General features: G+C 42.1%; 1 protein-coding gene across 1 annotated transcript in view; it reads right to left on the bottom strand.

Annotated features, from left to right (window-relative positions):
* Window positions 1-493: 493 nt before the first annotated feature.
* Window positions 494-17,843, bottom strand: part of crybg1a (crystallin beta-gamma domain containing 1a) — a 56,613-nt gene continuing 39,263 nt past the window's right edge. Inside the window, exons 10-24 of the mRNA XM_070979446.1 lie at window positions 17,315-17,454; window positions 16,741-16,867; window positions 16,614-16,649; window positions 14,061-14,221; window positions 13,743-13,869; window positions 13,324-13,469; window positions 10,796-10,922; window positions 10,605-10,634; window positions 10,376-10,488; window positions 9,865-9,997; window positions 9,583-9,722; window positions 7,737-7,860; window positions 7,315-7,473; window positions 6,690-6,852; window positions 494-1,414 (exon numbers count right to left, since the gene is read on the bottom strand). Of these exons, the coding sequence (XP_070835547.1) occupies window positions 1,326-1,414; window positions 6,690-6,852; window positions 7,315-7,473; window positions 7,737-7,860; window positions 9,583-9,722; window positions 9,865-9,997; window positions 10,376-10,488; window positions 10,605-10,634; window positions 10,796-10,922; window positions 13,324-13,469; window positions 13,743-13,869; window positions 14,061-14,221; window positions 16,614-16,649; window positions 16,741-16,867; window positions 17,315-17,454 (1,815 nt within the window). The 3' untranslated portion in view covers window positions 494-1,325. The remainder of the gene's footprint in view (window positions 1,415-6,689; window positions 6,853-7,314; window positions 7,474-7,736; window positions 7,861-9,582; window positions 9,723-9,864; window positions 9,998-10,375; window positions 10,489-10,604; window positions 10,635-10,795; window positions 10,923-13,323; window positions 13,470-13,742; window positions 13,870-14,060; window positions 14,222-16,613; window positions 16,650-16,740; window positions 16,868-17,314; window positions 17,455-17,843) is intronic.

The raw sequence follows: 17,843 nt of genomic DNA on the forward strand, positions 1-17,843 counted from the left end.
TATACAGTATTTTTATATGGCTAATAATGGACTTGATAGCCGCCAGTAAATGTGACTGCTACTTCGGCTTGATATCATATTGCTGACATTTTAGAACAAGCTTGACTGCTCAGTTTGTCATCCATAGTGTAAATATTTGTACAGCTTTGTGTCAGTTATCTTAATGAAATTAAGCATCCATATAAAGTGGCTGGACAAAATTATGCATCCCAACTAATTAAGCCCTGCATTGCACGCTTATTTTATCTAAGTTTATGATGTCCAACTTTTCTTGAGAGATGTTGCTACAACTCCAGTACGTGGTGCTCTTTTGAATAGTTTTATATTGTAAGTTCATGTTTCATCATTTCTCCCTCATGTATTTCAGATGTAGGAGACTAGAAATGGGAGGAAAATTGTTTTGATTCTGCTTTTGAAAAAGAGAAAAAAACATTTCCAGTGGATCATACCACATGATTTGTGCCCCAAGTAGCTTGCTCTGGTGAAAGTAATTCCTCCCCCAATCCACGGAAGATGAAACAAGTCACATGAATGTCAGAGAAATTATTCTTACTTTTACACCAGCAGGCAAATAAAACCTAATGACAATGTTTTATTTTGAAGAATAAAGAAGAAAACACAAGAAAATCATATTCTTATTTTCATGTGTAACAGCCTTCTCTCAAGTTCACATATTTACAATCAACAGTTGGCAGAATTATTATGGCAGTTCTGCTTTGAAATTTACACTCAAATCTATACACTTGATGCTTTTGAACCTATTGCAGTTAAGTACAGTTTGTCTAAAATCCTAGAAAGATATCAAAACTTAACAGTTACTAATTTTTACTGTACAGTAATTACAAAAAGAAGACATTATAGTTTCCAGAAATCTTTGATGTGTATGCATATTGGACTTCACACTACACCATTTACCAACATTTTGATCAGAAAGCAGATATGTAGTAGAAAAGTACCATAAAGTAAAGAGAGGTATCCGTCAGTGAAACAGAGCTGAGTACATGCTGTGACAACATAGAGAGAGGTGGATGGAGTCTTTGCTTTATTGTTCAAAAACAGTGTTCAAAAAGACAAAAGTGGCTAAAAATAAGCAATACTTTAGCACTACTCATTCATTTTTTAAAGTCTGATTAACAGTAATAATGCTGATCCAGTCAATGGTCAAAATATTAGAATAGAGAGCAGTGCAAAACCCCCATTGGGCCCATCTCTGTGATATGGACCTGCCAGCCAGGGCAGGGCTGGCTGCCCTGGCAGAGCTGCAGTAGGGGGCTACAATATGAGGACCACTGCAGAGCTTTGCTGCAGAGTTGAGGCTCATTAGATCACAGGATCTCCAAAGTCCATCTTTGGTTACATTTTTTCTTATCAAAAATGTTGAGGATCATCTGGTTCTTATCATACTGATGACCGCCTAGGAGCAAAGACAATACAAGTCAGTTTTGTATTATAGAACATACTAAACAAAGCTGGTCATTCAGGAATTAAAATAATGTAACCCTATTATCGAGCAGCAATTGCTCTACAGTAGTCAAAACAGAAGTATGGGGTAAGGTTACTGTCAAAAGTTTCGTGCGTGGACACATAAAAATCGTGCATGTATTAAAAATGTGTGCGTGTTAGTCTGTAGTTGTGCATAAATAAAAAAATTTGTAAACTCTTGTTTAAGTCAAATCATGCATAGATTATGCAGTGTATAAATTATCTGTGAGAATGCAACTCGTAAAGTTACAACTTTCCAAAATAACAAATACGGATTGCAATTTACGGACGTACGCTTCCTTCAGAATGAATACGAATCTGACAAGCGTGAAGTAACTGTCAAAACTACGTCACGAGGTCACAGGCATTATGTATCGAGTGGAAGATAACATCGATTCTACAAACTGCGCATGCGTGAAAGATGTCAGGGCCGAGGGATTTGGAGCTAAGTCATTGGCCGTTTCTCAATACCAAGTACGCCAAGTTCGGACTTAAGCACTTGGCAGTTCGGACTTAGCAAGTTCAACTTGGGAGTACAGTCTCTCCAGGGCGGGAGGACGCAGGACCGTCATTCTGCAATTGGGACAGTAGCGTTAGCAGGACAACACATCTCCGAAAACTTTGGAGTAAATTTTAAACTACGCGCTATCGTGATGAATTGACCACAGATTTTAAGTTTTAACATCCACTTTCTCACATAAAATAATCTTAAAACCACATTCCGTACTACTAAAACAGCAGTATTTCGAAACTTGTAACTTATAGTTGTGAGTCCTCTCCTCCGCCATCATTGCTACGAAATACATTCTGGGATACGTGGTTGTCCCAAGTCTGCACAAGTCACCATCCGATGCATCCTCGATAAAATGGGAGGGGCAAGAACACATCCGGGTATTTGAGTGTACTTCGAGATGCGGACTTTTGAATTGGAACAGTACTTGGACTCAGAGTGATGACGTTTCTCAAGTACACAAGAACACAAGTACAGAAAAGAACGCATATTGAGAAATGGCCAAATATGTAATTTCAAATTGTTTTAATATCATTTTCTTACTACATTGGTCTCGGGAACTGACTCAAAGTGTACATCGCGGAAACACTGCTAAACTAGGTTAACCATGACCCAGCTGGTCTAAAACACGTCGTCTGGGTTGTTACCCTCACCAATATAAGACAGATGTACACTTTGAGTCAGTTCCCGAGACCAATGTAGTAAGAAAATGATATTAAAACAATTTGAAATTACGTACTTTGCTCCAAATCCCTCGCCGCCATCTTTCACGCATGCGCAGTTTGTAGAATCGATGTTATCTTCCACTCGATACATAATGCCTGTGACCTTGTGACGTAGTTTTGACAGTTACTTCACGCTTGTCAGATTCATATTCATTCTGAAGGAAGCGAACGTCCGTAAACTGCAATCCGTATTTGTCATTTTGGAAAGTTGTAACTTTACGAGTTGCATTCTCACAGATAATTTATCCATCCATCCATCCATTATCTTCCGCTTATCCGGGGCCGGGTTGCGGGGGGAGCAGTCTGAGCAGGGACGCCCAGACTTCCCTCTCCCCGGACACTTCCTCCAACTCTTCCGGGGGGATCCCGAGGCGTTCCCAGGCCAGCCGAGTGACGTAGTCACCCCAGCGTGTCCTGGGTCTTCCCCGGGGCCTCCTCCCAGTGGGACATGCCTGGAACACCTCCCTAGGGAGGCGTCCAGGGGGCATCCGATAGAGATGCCCGAGCCACCTCAGCTGACTCCTCTCGATGCGGAGGAGCAGCGACTCTACTCTGAGCTCCTCCCGGGTGACAGAGCTCCTCACCCTATCTCTAAGGGAGCGCTCCGCCACCCTGCGGAGGAAACTCATTTCAGCCGCTTGTATCCGGGACCTCGTTCTTTCGGTCATGACCCAAAGTTCATGACCATAGGTGAGGGTAGGAACGTAGATTGACCGGTAAATCGAGAGCTTCGCCTTTCGGCTCAGCTCCTTCTTTACCACGACAGACCGATACAGCGACCGCATTACTGCAGCCGCTGCACCGATCCGCCTGTCAATCTCACGCTCCATCCTTCCCTCACTCGTGAACAGGATCCCAAGATACTTAAACTCCTCCACTTGAGGCAGGAACTCTCCTCCAACCTGAAGGGAGCAAGCCACCTTTTTCCGGTCGAGAACCATGGCCTCGGACTTGGAGGTGCTAACTCTCATCCCAGCTGCTTCACACTCGGCTGCGAACCGCCCCAGCGCATGCTGAAGGTCCTGGCTCGAGGAAGCCAACAAGACAACATCATCCGCGAAAAGCAGAGACGAAATCTGCCGGCCCCCGAACCGAACCCCCTCCGGCCCCTGGCTGCGCCTAGAAATCCTGTCCATAAAAATGATGAACAGAACCGGTGACATAGGGCAGCCCTGCCGGAGTCCAACATGCACTGGGAACAGGTCCGACTTACTGCCGGCAATGCGGACCAAGCTCCTGCTCCGGTTGTACAGGGACTGTACAGCCCTCAACAGAGGGCCTCCAACCCCATACTCCCGGAGCACCTCCCACAGAATGACGCGAGGGACACGGTCGAATGCCTTCTCCAAGTCCACGAAGCACGTGGACTGTTTGGGCAAACTCCCATGAACCCTCAAGCACCCTGTGGAGGGTATACAGCTGGTCCAGTGTTCCACGGCCAGGACGAAAACCGCATTGTTCCTCTTGAATCCGGGGTTCGACTATCGGCCGGATTCTCCTCTCCAGTACCCTGGAATAGACTTTACCAGGGAGGCTGAGGAGTGTGATCCCCCGATAGTTGGAACACACCCTCCGGTCCCCCTTTTTAAAAAGAGGGACCACCACCCCAGTCTGCCAGTCCAGAGGCACTGTCCCCGTCTGCCACGCGATGCTGCAGAGGCGTGTCAACCAAGACAGTCCTACAACATCCAGAGACTTGAGGTACTCAGGGCGGATCTCATCCACCCCCGGCGCTTTGCCACCGAGGAGCTTGCGAACTGCCTCAGTGACTTCAGCCCCGGTGATGAATGAATCGGCCTCCAAGTCCCCAGTCTCTGCTTCCTCTACGGAAGACATGACAGAGGGATTGAGGAGATCCTCGAAGTATTCCTTCCACCGCCCGACAATATCCCCAGTCGAGGTCAACAGCTCCCCACCTCCACTGTAAACAGTGTTGACAGAAAGCTGTTTCCCCCTCCTGAGGCGCCGAACGGTTTGCCAGAATTTCCTCGAGGCCAACCGGTAGTCCTCCTCCATGGCCTCCCCGAACTCCTCCCAGACCCGAGTTTTTGCTTCTACAATCGCCCGAGCTGCCGCACGCTTGGTCTGCCGGTACCCATCAGCTGCCTCAGGAGTCCTATGAGCCAACCAGGCCCGATAGGACTCCTTCTTCAGCTTGACGGCATCCCTTACTTCCGGTGTCCACCACCGGGTTCGGGGGTTGCCGCCACGACAGGCACCGCCGACTTTACGGCCACAGCTATGGACGGCTGCATCAACAATGGAAGTGGAGAACATGGTCCATTCGGACTCAATGTCTCCAACCTCCCTCGGGATCTGGTTGAAGCTCTCCCGGAGGTGGGAGTTGAAAACTTCCCTGACAGCGGGTTCCGCCAGACGTTCCCAACAGACCCTCACGGTACGTTTGGGTCTGCCAAGTCTGTCCCGCTTCTTCCCCTGCCAGCGAATCCAACTCACCACCAGGTGGTGATCAGTTGACAGCTCAGCCCCTCTCTTTACCCGAGTGTCCAAGACATACCGCCGAAGGTCAGATGATACGACTACAAAGTCGATCATTGACCTCCGGCCTAGGGTGTCCTGGTGCCACGTGCACTGATGGACACCCTTATGCTTGAACATGGTGTTCGTTATGGACAGACTGTGACTAGCACAGAAATCCAATAACAGAACACCACTCGGGTTCAGATCGGGGAGGCCGTTCCTCCCAATCACTCCCCTCCAGGTGTCACTGTCGCTGCCCACGTGAGCATTGAAGTCTCCCAGCAGAACAATGGAGTCCCCGGTTGGAGCACTTTCCAGTACCCCTCCCAGGGACTCCAAGAAGGCCGGGTACTCTACACTACTGTTCGGCCCGTAGGCCGAAACAATAGTGAGAGACCTATCCCCAACCCGAAGGCGCAGGGAAGCGACCCTCTCGCTCAGCGGGGAGAACTCCAACACATGGCGGCTGAGCTGGGGGGCTATAAGCAAGCCCACACCAGCTCGCCGCCTCTCACCGCGGGCAACTCCAGAGTAGAAGAGAGTCCAGCCTCTCTCAAGGAGTTGGGTTCCCGAGCCCAGACTGTGCGTGGAGGTGAGCCCGACTATCTCTAGCCGGTACCGCTCAACCTCCCGCACTAGCTCAGGCTCTTTCCCCCACAGTGAGGTGACATTCCATGTCCCCATAGCCAGAGTCGTTGTCCAGGATTTGGGTCGTCGGGGCCCCCGCCCACGACTGCAACCCATTCCACATAGCACCGGCCCCTTCTGATCCTTCCTGCGGGTGGTGGGCCTACGGGAAGGCGGGCCCACGTCGCTCCTTCGGGCTGTGCCCGGCCGGGTCCCGTGGGCAAAGACCCGGCCACCAGGCGCTCGCCTGCGAGCCCCAACCCCAGGCCTGGCTCCAGGGCGGGGCCCCGGTGACGCCAATCCGGGCGACGTACGCTTCCTTGCTTTAATTTCTTTCATAGGGGCTTCTTGAACTGCTCTTAGTCTGACCCGTCACCTAGAACCTGTTTGCCTTGGGAGACCCTACCAGGGGCATTAAGCCCCGGACAACATAGCCTCTAGGATCATTCGGGTACTCAAACTCCTCCACCACGATAAGGTGGCAGTTCAAGGAGGAGCAGATAATTTATACACTGCATAATCTATGCATGATTTGACTTAAACAAGAGTTTACAAATTTTTTATTTATGCACAACTACAGACTAATATGCACACATTTTTAATACATGCACGATTTTTATGTGTGCACGCACGAAACTTTTGACAGTAACCTTACCCCATACAGAATGTTCTGATTGCAACTAGCCAGATATTTTCAATCATTGCATCTCCCCAGTACACCAAGGGATGGAACCATTATATCAGGACTGAATCTCACAGTGAGGTGTACCACTCAGGGTAGTTGAACCATTTTAATTTATTCCACAAGACTTAACTTGACAAAGATACAGTGTATATCTGAAGTTAAGACAAAGCAACCTGACCTTTCACGTCCAAGACCAGGTCAGGTTTGAGATGGCAGCGCACCAGGCCATCTGGGGTGATGTTCCACAGCTGGTTATTTTTGCCTCGCTCTGGGGAAACACAAAGCCTGCTGCCCACCATCACCATACTCCCTGTGGTCTGCAGGCAACAGTCCTCCACCAGCTGAAGACATTGAAGACATGGTGGATGAGAATGAAGATGCATTAGTAAGTACCGGTTAATTTTCCTTGTGGCAAACAGGTTGCCATCATAATATCGAAAGAGGCCTGTAGAAATTCTAAAACCCATTCTTTCTTTTGTCATTTTTGCAAGTACAAGACAAACTCTACACGACAAAGTTCTCACAGGGTGCATGTCTCTGTTTTTGCTAATACAATCCTGCAAAGGTGTTATTTCATTATAGAAAATATAAAATAAAAAATAAAAAATTGCAATGTCAAGAAATCCTTAAAAAATTAAGCACTGGATCGATACTTATCTTTCTACTAAGCTGCATTTGGTGGAAAGTTTTAAGATATCCTGCTAACAGGCATAAATGTACAACCTCTTAGGCAGGGGTCGCAAGTCTGTTGAGAATACATGTTTTTTACTACAGTGTTGTCTGATGTTGGTATAGTGCTGTACCTTGCAGGTAAGCTGCCCGTTCTGATAGAGCCAGACCTGCTCTACCCCTCCTGTCTCCTCCACAGCCTGAACCCTCATTAGCTTGATGTCATCCAAAGTTCCTGTCAGGGACATCATGCATCCTGTCTCCCTGTTTCGCAGACGGAAGTACATCTGCCTCTGTTGGAAGGAAACATGCAAAACTACAAGGTGAGATGTGATTTATGAATATATGTCAAGGTCATTTACATTTAGGTGTTTGATTTGCTGTATTTATTAGTGTGGCAGCATTTACTTGGTGTTTTATTTATCAGATATTTCAACTCATTTTTAAATTCTTTTCTGGGTGACAACTAAAAATAAACAAAACAGAGACACTAACTTGATATATGAGATAAAGTCCTACAACAATTTTTGAAGGGCTAACATCCTTTCTCCCATACCTGGAGTAATGGACGTAGGGATCCTACTCGTTGCAAGCCGCTGAACTTGTACAAATCATTCACTTCACTTGGCTGAAGAAGCAACTGTCGACCACGGTAGTTACTACCTTCATACAACACCCACCTGGGGAGAAGGCAATCAGTCATGTGTTACCTCCGCTTCACAGTCTTTGCGTATAAACATGTGGAATGATATAGAAAAAAAAATCACAATTGTTGGACAGTCTATATTTACATTAAAGCTGAACTCCACAATTTATAATTTTAACATATTTAATTTACTTCCTCACATTTTCGACATGTTTACAGTTAAACATGTACAATTCTGGAAGTAAGATAAGAGAATTTCATGCGTCACTCTCAAACCTTTTGCAGGAACATGAATTTTTAATGTGTCCATGTTTGTTTGTATGTTGCCACTGAAACCTTTTGCATTTCCTCCATTCATAAGTGGCTAAGAGATTGGATAAAGACTGTTTAGATAAAACTGTGTTAATTTAATGTGTATTTACATTTCCATCCATTTACTACATACATCTAAGGTACATTCATAGACACAACTTAAGAGTTGAAATTGCACGGTGGCGCAGCAGGTAGTGCGCGTGCCTCAAATGTGGTGATTCACCAAATCAACCGTAATGTGGACAGGAAATGTGATGTCTGTGAGGATGAGCCAGAAACTCTGATACATCTAATGTTTGAATGTGAAGAACTTTGAGCAGTACAGGAGAGAATAAAAACTATGGTAAAAGAAAAATGGGATATAGATTTAACAGGTAAAGACTGGAAAGAAATATTTTTGTTTGGATTTCACAAGAAAAGAAAAGGAGTAAATGTAAATTTACTAAACCTAATACTGAGTAACTTAAGATATGCCATATGGCTAAGAAGGAATCTGGCACATTTTGAGGGGAAAAAAAGTGGATGTTTGGGTACTGTTTGAATCAAGGGTGAGGAGGGAAGTGTCATCTATGTGTAAATATTTGTCAAAGGAAATGTTTGAAAGATGGTATGTGAAAGGATGTAAACTAATCTCGGTTGATGATAAGGGAGGGTTTAAGATAGACTTTTGAGTTAATGTTTTTTTTTTCTTCTATGTTACTATGGATTCAGGTCGTGCTATACTGAGAGGTTCGTCTTGTATGTTTATTTATCTTTTGCATTGCTAGGGTGTTTGGGATTTCTGTGTATGTATGGGAAAAGATGTAAATTTATGTAGTAAGAAACATTGTGAGACTGAATGTGAATATTTCTTGTTTGTTAATTTTTTTGATAAATTAAAAAAAAAAAAAAAAAAAAAAGGTAGTGCGCGTGCCTCACAGCAAGAAGCAAGAAGGTTGCCGGTTCGATTCCCGGGTTGGGCAATTCTGTGTGAAGTTTACATGTTCTTCCCGTGCGTGCGTGGGTTCTCTCCGGGCACTCTGGCTTCCTCCCACAGACCAAAAACATGCTCATTAGGTTAATTGGTGACTGTAAAATTGGCCCTAGGTGTGAGTGTGATTGTGCCCTGCGATCGACTGGTGAACGGTCCAGGGTGTACCCTGCCTCTCGCCCATCGATGACTGAGCACCCCCCGCAACCCCGAAAGAGATACGTGGTATAGAAAATGGATGGATGGATATTCAGACATTAATGTTTTAAAACAACTTTAACGTCATTATGATAAACCTCAATTTTGTTGTGTTTTGTTATTGAGTTTTGTTGTGCATTTTATGACTGTCAATCAAGTCAGTAAGTTTTTAATTCTGGTGTTTTGATTGCTAGTGATCTAATCTGTTTACATTATGGACTGTGCTTTCAAAGACACTAAAAAGATAGCAGTGGCAATTTTAAGGCAGTGACCTACATTCCTCCCTCCACCACCAGGGAGTGTATGCGTACATCCAGGCCTGCCTGCAGCAGGTTCAAAGCTCCATTTGTCAACACCACTCTGCGACCTCTACAGCCCACCTTACTGAACAAGATGATGGAGGGCAAAGAAAGCTCCTGAAGAAGACCAGAGAGTTGAATTCATTATTAGTCTCTTCCACAATGACTTCCAATGATTCCTTTATCAGCAAGAAGGCCGAGTGAGAGTCACACAGGCCCCAAAAGTAGTTTTGGAATCACACACATAGACCATACTTACATATCCAGCAGTCTGTATGGAGCGGACGGTAGAGTCTGAGGACTGGAAGCCCATGACCTCTGTGTTGGGATATTCCCCTTTCTCCAACACATACATATTCTCTGTGAACTGGGCTCCTTCATATGCAACCCAGCTAATACACAAAGATACACGCACACAAGTACATAAGTTATTGTTCTATTGTTAGAATAACAAAATACATTATTGTTGTCATTTTGTTCTTTAAGTTAGTCGATAACTCTGAACCATCTTTAAAATGACATAATGTTACTTCATACAATCAATCAACTCCATGGCAAGTGTTGTTGAGTTTATTCAGTTTATTAATTTTCTAAAATGTAAATTAACTAAAAAATAGGTTTTCATCTGGCAAAAGCATTTTTTTTTTTTTGCTTGGTGCCAAATAAATAGATTAATACATTTTTCAGCCAGCCATGCCATCATGCAGGCCATCTCTACAATGTCACTCACAGTTCCAGGGAGTGCTTAGTGAGAATTCAGTTGTGCCTACCTGCCAGCCAGCACCTTACAGGACCTGGATATGAACTCCTCATCCAGAGCTGCTGCACTGTCTTCCAGAGCCACCAGCCTTCCCTGGAAGTCTGGCTCAGAATATAGCTGCACCTGAAACATGCATACAAACAGAACTTGTTCTCACCCGGTCAGAACAGACAACCAAGATGGTTGAGGAAAAATGGGTTAATGTGTTTTATAGAAAGCCTGGAATACAGAGTTGATACCTTGAATTTTGTTGTTCCCATCAGTGTGTCCTATAGAACAGAAATGAGGTAGGCATTAACATCAACTGTACATTTTAAATTATATTTACTTAATACATCACTGTGGCAGACACTATTTCTTAGAACACTCCATATCAAAAAACCTAATAAGTCACACCCTGTTTTAACTGATGCCACATTTCATTTCTTACATGGAAAATGGGTTGTATGGATGAGATCTTGAAGTTCAGGGCTCCCCAGTCCTCTGGACTTGCATACAGACCTTTCTCCAGGACATAGAGCTCTCCGCTGAATCCAGGCTTCTCAAAGCCCACCCACCTTAAAACCACAGTAACAGAGGAATTCATAAGAATACAGATACAGGTGAAGCTGTCTCTTCAGAACGTATTAACCTGTATAACATTATTAGAAAGAGAAGAAGTTCATGCTTCTTAAAGGCTGTAAAACATTTCAACAGGTGAGGCAGATGTGAAGCAAATGGTGGGATGTTACATAAACCTATTGATGAAGGGTAAACAAATTCACTCAGCTCAAAGGTGCAGTTGGCTGACAGACAAAAACCTGTTAACTAAAAAATGTGTGCCATGTTTTAAAAGGTATTATTTAAGATACATTACTGTTAGATACTTTATTATAACCTATATATATATTTATAACACAAAATGTGAAGTATGCACTGTACTTGGATCAAGGCCTTTTTCTTTGCTGAAACTAAAAAAACAACAACAAAAAAAAAACATGTCAATGTGTATCTTCAATATTAACCAAAAACTCACTCTATTCATATGATCAGCGTAAATATTTGCCATTACTATTGTCTTTTTTCATCCTTTGCCAAACATGACCTATCAATTACCCAAATGAACATTAGATTATTATGAATTCTTTTTTCAAAAACAGTTTGGGTACAGTGTAAAATGTAAATAGAAACAGAATCATATATCAAATATTGAAACTGAGAAATTTCATTGTTTTTTGAAAATAATATCCTGAGTTAGAATTTGATGGCAGCAACATTTTCAAAAAAGTTGGGACAGTGGCAACAAAGGACTGGAAAACTCTAAAAGAAAACACCTAATGGAACATCTTACAACTAATTAGGTTAGATGGCAACAAGTTTGGAACATGATTAGGTATAAGTCTTTATTCACTCTAAGTGAATACAGTGGTCTCTGGGGCAATACTGGGTTGTGCCCTATGGGTAGATAAGATTAAGATTACATCCATAAGAATACATTCTGAGGTGGCTGTGAAATGCCTGCGTTGGTGTAATCAAGACCTGCATTTTGTTGTCTCTGTGTCACTCTGACGATGACAATAAAGTTGAATCTAATCTAATCTAAACCCGTAGTGTATCAGTATCTGAAGAGAAGGAAAAAGGATTCTGTTGTATCTGAGAACCACAGAAAGCAGGGACACCAGTCGAAGAGTTCTTTTACAGCTTCATCCTAACAGACTTACCTAGATTTTAATTTTATTGTGTGGTTTTATGCATTGTCTTTATTTTTTATTTTCATCCTTATCTCCATCTCATTTTACATTCACTTTTTATCTGTTTTTACGTCCATTCTGTTTTTTTCTATGTAAAGCACTCACTTGGTGCATGTGATTTATTTTTTGTAAAGCACTTTGAGCTGCAATTCCTGCATGAAAGGTGCAATACAAATAAAGTTTATTATTATTATTATTAGAAGTAGTAGTAATATTAATAATAATAATAATGAAAAGCATCTCTGTGATAGACTGTACTGCCAAATAGTGCAACAATTTAGGAATAATGTTTCTCAATGTAAAAGTGATCTTTGGGCCTTCAGATGGCACTGCATTGAAAACAGACTTGCGTCTCTGTTTGAGAACACATTTTGTCGCTGCATCCACAAACTCAAGTTGAAACTCTACCATGCGGAGAGGAAACTGTTAATATAAATCAGATCCAGAAACGCTGTTGCCTTCTGTGGTCCTGACCTCATTTAAGATGGACTGAGGCGAAGTGGAAGACTGCCCTGTGGTCTGAAGAGTCAAAATTTAAAATTCTTTATGGAAATCATGGAGACCACATTCCAGGCTGAAGAGGAGAGGGATCATCCAGCTTGTAGTCAGTGCACAGTTCAAAAGCCAGCATCTGAGACAGTGTCTTACCACATTCTGCACATATTACAACAGCATGGTAGTCAAAGGGTCTGGGCACTAAACTGGCCTGCCTGCAGTCCCGACTTGTCACCCACTGAAAATGTTTGGCAAATCATATATCAAGCAAAAACGGGAAAACATTCCACTTTCAAAGCAATTGGTCTCCTGAGTTCCCAAACGCGTACAGAGTGTTGTTAAAAGAAGAGGTGACGCAATAGTGTGGTAAACATGACCCTGTCCCAACTTTCTTGAAACGTGTAGCTGCATAATTTTCTAAATGAGGATATCATTTTCAAAAACAATTAAATTTTTCAGTGTCAACACTTTCAATTAAATATGGCGTCTCAGTGTTTTACAAATCATCACACTGTTTCTATTTACATTTTACAAAGTGTCCTAACTTTCTTGGAAACAGAGTTGTACATGTACACAGTGACAAAACACTTTTGGTATATCTGGAAGGTCAGAAGTAGCCTTTATAAATACTACAAGGGTGTGAACAACACCCAGTCAAAATGTTTCCCTTAGAGTTATCGTTTGTTTTTGTTTTTTTTGTTTTTGTTTTTTTTACAGAAACTGTTTGACTTACACTCCACTCATGACGTTGACAGACTGAGTTTTGACACCATAGCCAACATCCTCCATGTTGACAACTGGACTCAACAAGTCTACTTTGAGCCCCAGCTCATCAAAGTGCCGCTCACTGAACAGTTTAACATGGGGTGACAGGAAATCCTTGGAAAGATTAGAAAGATTAGATTAGAAAGTGAGAGGCCAGTTCATTTCATTTCAACTCCCATCTGTCCAGGGAAACAACTCAGCTACACATGAAGTTCAGTCTTTAGTGATTCTGGTACATTTAGAATCAGCAGAGGCAGAGCTGGCACTGTTGAAATGACATGTGAACTTTGAGAGGTGGAGTGCAGCACAGCAAAAAGCACTTAGTGCCAAAGATGGAGGACCATCAAGCAACAAATTTTGCAGATTATGTTTGTGGGTGGTACTTACTGTGCATACAGGCCGAAGTGACAGGAGCCTGTCATCAAATCCTCCCCAGTCACTGCAATAAGGATACTCGCCCTCCTCCAGGATGTACTGCTGGCCTTCAAAGTTTGCCTCTTGATAGCCCACCCAGCTATAAGGACAAAACAAAGAAATATTACTAAAAATTCACAACTTGTGCTTTAACCTTATTTGATTTTATGAAGACAATATATCCTGATGGTTGGCTGCCTGCCAAACAAAGATGATTAGCAAATGCACATGCTGCTGCTGCTGATGATGATGATCACCCCCTTGCATCTATTGACTCAGACAGATACTTACAGACCACAAAGTATCTTTATAGATCCCACTGTAGATATTGTTTTCTTGTTATCATCCGGTTTGCCTGTTTTTTTCTCTTCTGGTTTTTCTTGCAAGTTGTACATGTGGTTATCAACCTCTATGCACGCTCCATCAAAATTTGGCTTCTCAAACACTAAAGCCTGGATGAATGGAGAGGAAGGAGTTAAATATGAGCCTTTATTGAATACAGTCCTTAAATGTGAAATCTGTAGAGTTTCTGTGGTTTTCACTCATTTCTGTCCAAAGCTAAAATGCAATTCATTCCACAAATTACAGTGCAATGCAGGCTAGAGTATAACTTAGACACAGTAAACAAGTGTTTGGATATGCTCTTTATTTGTTTGAGCCTTCTTTTTGAGCTGTATCCTGGAAATATATAGGGCATGTCCATCACAGGAACTTTCCTATAGGACCAAGAAACTTAAGAAGAAATCAGGAACTTATTACAGACAGTGGAAGAGAAAGCTAGTGAGTCAGTGGTAAATGGACTGTATTTATATAGTGCTTGTCCAGTCTTACTGTTACACGCTCCTCAGCCTGCTGGTGGTGATCTGTAATGTGTGTAAGAAGAAGACGGAGGGTTCCTGATTGGGGGCAGGTCTTAAAATCATTGCGGGACTGGTCTCGCTCTCTCTCCTTCCTGGGAAGCAGCAGGAGCTGCAGCAGTTTGTTTCAGTTGTATATTTATATTGGATGTGTATTTTATATATAGGCTATGGGAAACTGTCTATCTGATGATTGCAACGTCATCTAAAATCATCATTTATCTACAATGATTGAAATAAATGAAATTAATTAAAATTGAAATTAATGATGCTTATGTTTTGTGTTAATGTTTAAATAATGACCGTCGACCTAGTTGCTTTTGTGCAACCGGATCACGGATAAGTTGAGCCAGGATAACCAACATATCCCGGCTTAATCCCCTATCCTAGTTTTGTGCAATGGGCCCCTGGAGCAGGCTAGCTCCACAGAATAAATTTTCATGGTAACTTATCCCATAACATATACCACTTTCCACTATCCTGCTTTTGTGCAACTGGATCACAGATAAGTTGAGCAAGGATAACCAACATATCCCGGCTTAATCCCTTATCCTAGTTTTGTGCAACAGGCCCCTGGACACTCTTTGTTATCTTGTGTTTTTGGTTTTTACCTCCTGTAGGAGAGATTGTTGTTATTTGCCTCTTTGTTTTTAGTAAAAGTAAAACCGTTAAACGGCTCTCCTGTGTTTGTCCTCTGTGCCTTGGCGTTTAAGTCATATTGTTGAATGGTTTGCAGACCTAACAGCTCATCATGGACAGTAATCATTAACATTCACACAACATTGCAAGCAATTTGGGGTTGAGCATCTTGCAAATATCAAAGTTATGCAACAGTAAATACAAAGAACAGGATGATTCTTCCTCATGTCTGACTTATTTGTCTGCTCCTGACAGCTCTTCAGATGCAGGAAACACGGACAGGAATGCGTAAAATGGACTTATTTCCTACCTTTGGTCCTACGATTCAGGGATATTAGCTACCAATTCTTGAAAATATTTTAAATTAACAATATATTTTAGGATAAACATGAGTACTTCGGAATCCCACAGTGAATAGCTTATCTTAACAGTCAGTTTGACAAATAACTTAAATATACTTTGTCATTATGAAACTGTGTGTCATTATTTGAGTCTGATATGGTTCTGCGTTGGGCTGCAAGTGAAGGCTATTTTCTCAACTAATCATTTAATTGTTTAGTCTCAAAGGTTTAAAAAATGCAGAAAAACATAATTCACAATTTCTAAAAGCCCACAGCAATGTCCTTAATCTGTGGGGTTTTATTATCAGTAAAGTTGCTGATTAGCTTTCTGTTGATTGCCTACTTGATTAATGGGATGGATTAATGAGGAGGCAGTGGCTCAGGAGGTAGAGCGGTCCTCAACTTATCAGAAAGTTTGTGGTTTGATCCCTGGCCCCTCCAGTCTACATGTCGAAGTATCCTTGGGCAAGTACTGAACCCCAAAGTGCTCCCAATGCTGTGCCATCTGTGTGTGAGTGTGTGAATGGTTACTGCTTGTGTTATAAAAGCACTTTGAGTGCTCATTAAGACTAGAATAGCACTATATAAATACAGTCAGTTGCCATTTAATCAAGCTCAATCTCTGCCTGCTTTACCAAAAATCTGAACATTATGTAAATTTCTCTAACTGTATACATTATTTCAGAGGTATATCTGTTATTCAGGGCCTTAGCAACATGAATGCATAAACAAGATGGAATTTCTCATGTGAATTTGAGCCACGCATTCATCATGAATCATATCAGTTAAACATGCATTGGCTAAACTTTTGTGATTCGTTGTGTCTACTCAATGTCCACAACTAAGTTTCCCTTCTTAAACATTATTTGCCTCTATACAAGATTCTCTGACACTAGTTGACAAACACAACATACAAGACTTTGTGTTGACATTTCAGTCTGTCTGTGGTTTCTACAAAAAAAAAGATACTGATTGAGGTAGCAAATACAATGTAATGCAAAATAAACCTTGAATTCATTTGGATGCTCCACCCTTATTGCTCCCTGTAATGAAGAGAGACATGTTTGTCAGATCAAGACAATTGACAAAATGACAGTATAGTGCAAATATACATCCATACTTCAAGTACTATACCATTCGGAGGGGTCTAAGAGACCCTATGAAGGGCTCATGGAAACCCCAGGTCTCTGGGCAGGGATACTCCCCCACTTGCAGCATTCCTACAAAACCCCCAAACCCTGGATCAGTGTACACCAACCACCTACAAACACACAGGCAAAGCAAGGGAGAGAGAGAGTGAGAAAAAGAAAGGGGGAGGTAAGAAAGGTGAGTAATGACCATTTAGTGACTTATTCATACTACTTTGAAGAGGCAAACCTGTTTTTTCCTGTTACATAATGAAGGGACACAATACTGTTCTTTTGCTATCTGCACATGAGCCAGTCAAAAACTTTAAGTACAAACCATCAGTAATTAGCAGCACTTAAAACTATGTCAACCACAAGCTCTAGCGTGCAGCATGCATTCTTTCACAGACAGAGAACAGATACTGCACATAGACTCTGTGAGCTTTAAAACTACTAGTTACAGTAGTAACAGGGTTGCCACCAACAATGACACCAAAATATGTTTCCACAATGCAACATCCCCTGTGACTTTAAATTAATGATACAAAAAAGGCTTTCACATAACTGTCAGCTCAACTTACACTCCAGAATGGACCTTAATGGAGCCAGTGGTCTGTGGGATCCCAAAGGAGGCAATCTCAACAGTGTCATCACAGTAAGAGGACATCCTCCCCAATCCATTTATCTCTGTAAACAGGTCAATTCGGGGTATGCTATAGTCCTATAAAACATAAAATAAATACACAAGAATTTCAAGTTATTAATCTGAAAATTCCTATTTGCAGATGGTGCAGGTTTCATTGGACTTTTTATTACTTGTGTCAACACAATATTTTTGAAAATAATTTTACAGACATTGCATTTTTTTTACAAAAACTTTTTTAACTTAACAAAATATACAATAAACATATCAAACACAAGGAACACAGAAAATTCTACCTAAATAAAATACAGTCTAAAATAAGCAAGACTTGTGTGATAAACTAATAGGTGAAGTACACTAAACTAAGAACTAAGTAAGCAAGCAGTGCAACAGTTTTGATATATGATAAAAAGGACACATTTTTGCTGATATCAAAAAATACTGATACTGAATACTCAAAGCTATCT

This window comes from Chaetodon trifascialis, chromosome 14 (genome assembly GCF_039877785.1).
Source record: "Chaetodon trifascialis isolate fChaTrf1 chromosome 14, fChaTrf1.hap1, whole genome shotgun sequence".
NCBI classification, from domain to species: Eukaryota; Metazoa; Chordata; class Actinopteri; order Chaetodontiformes; family Chaetodontidae; genus Chaetodon; species Chaetodon trifascialis.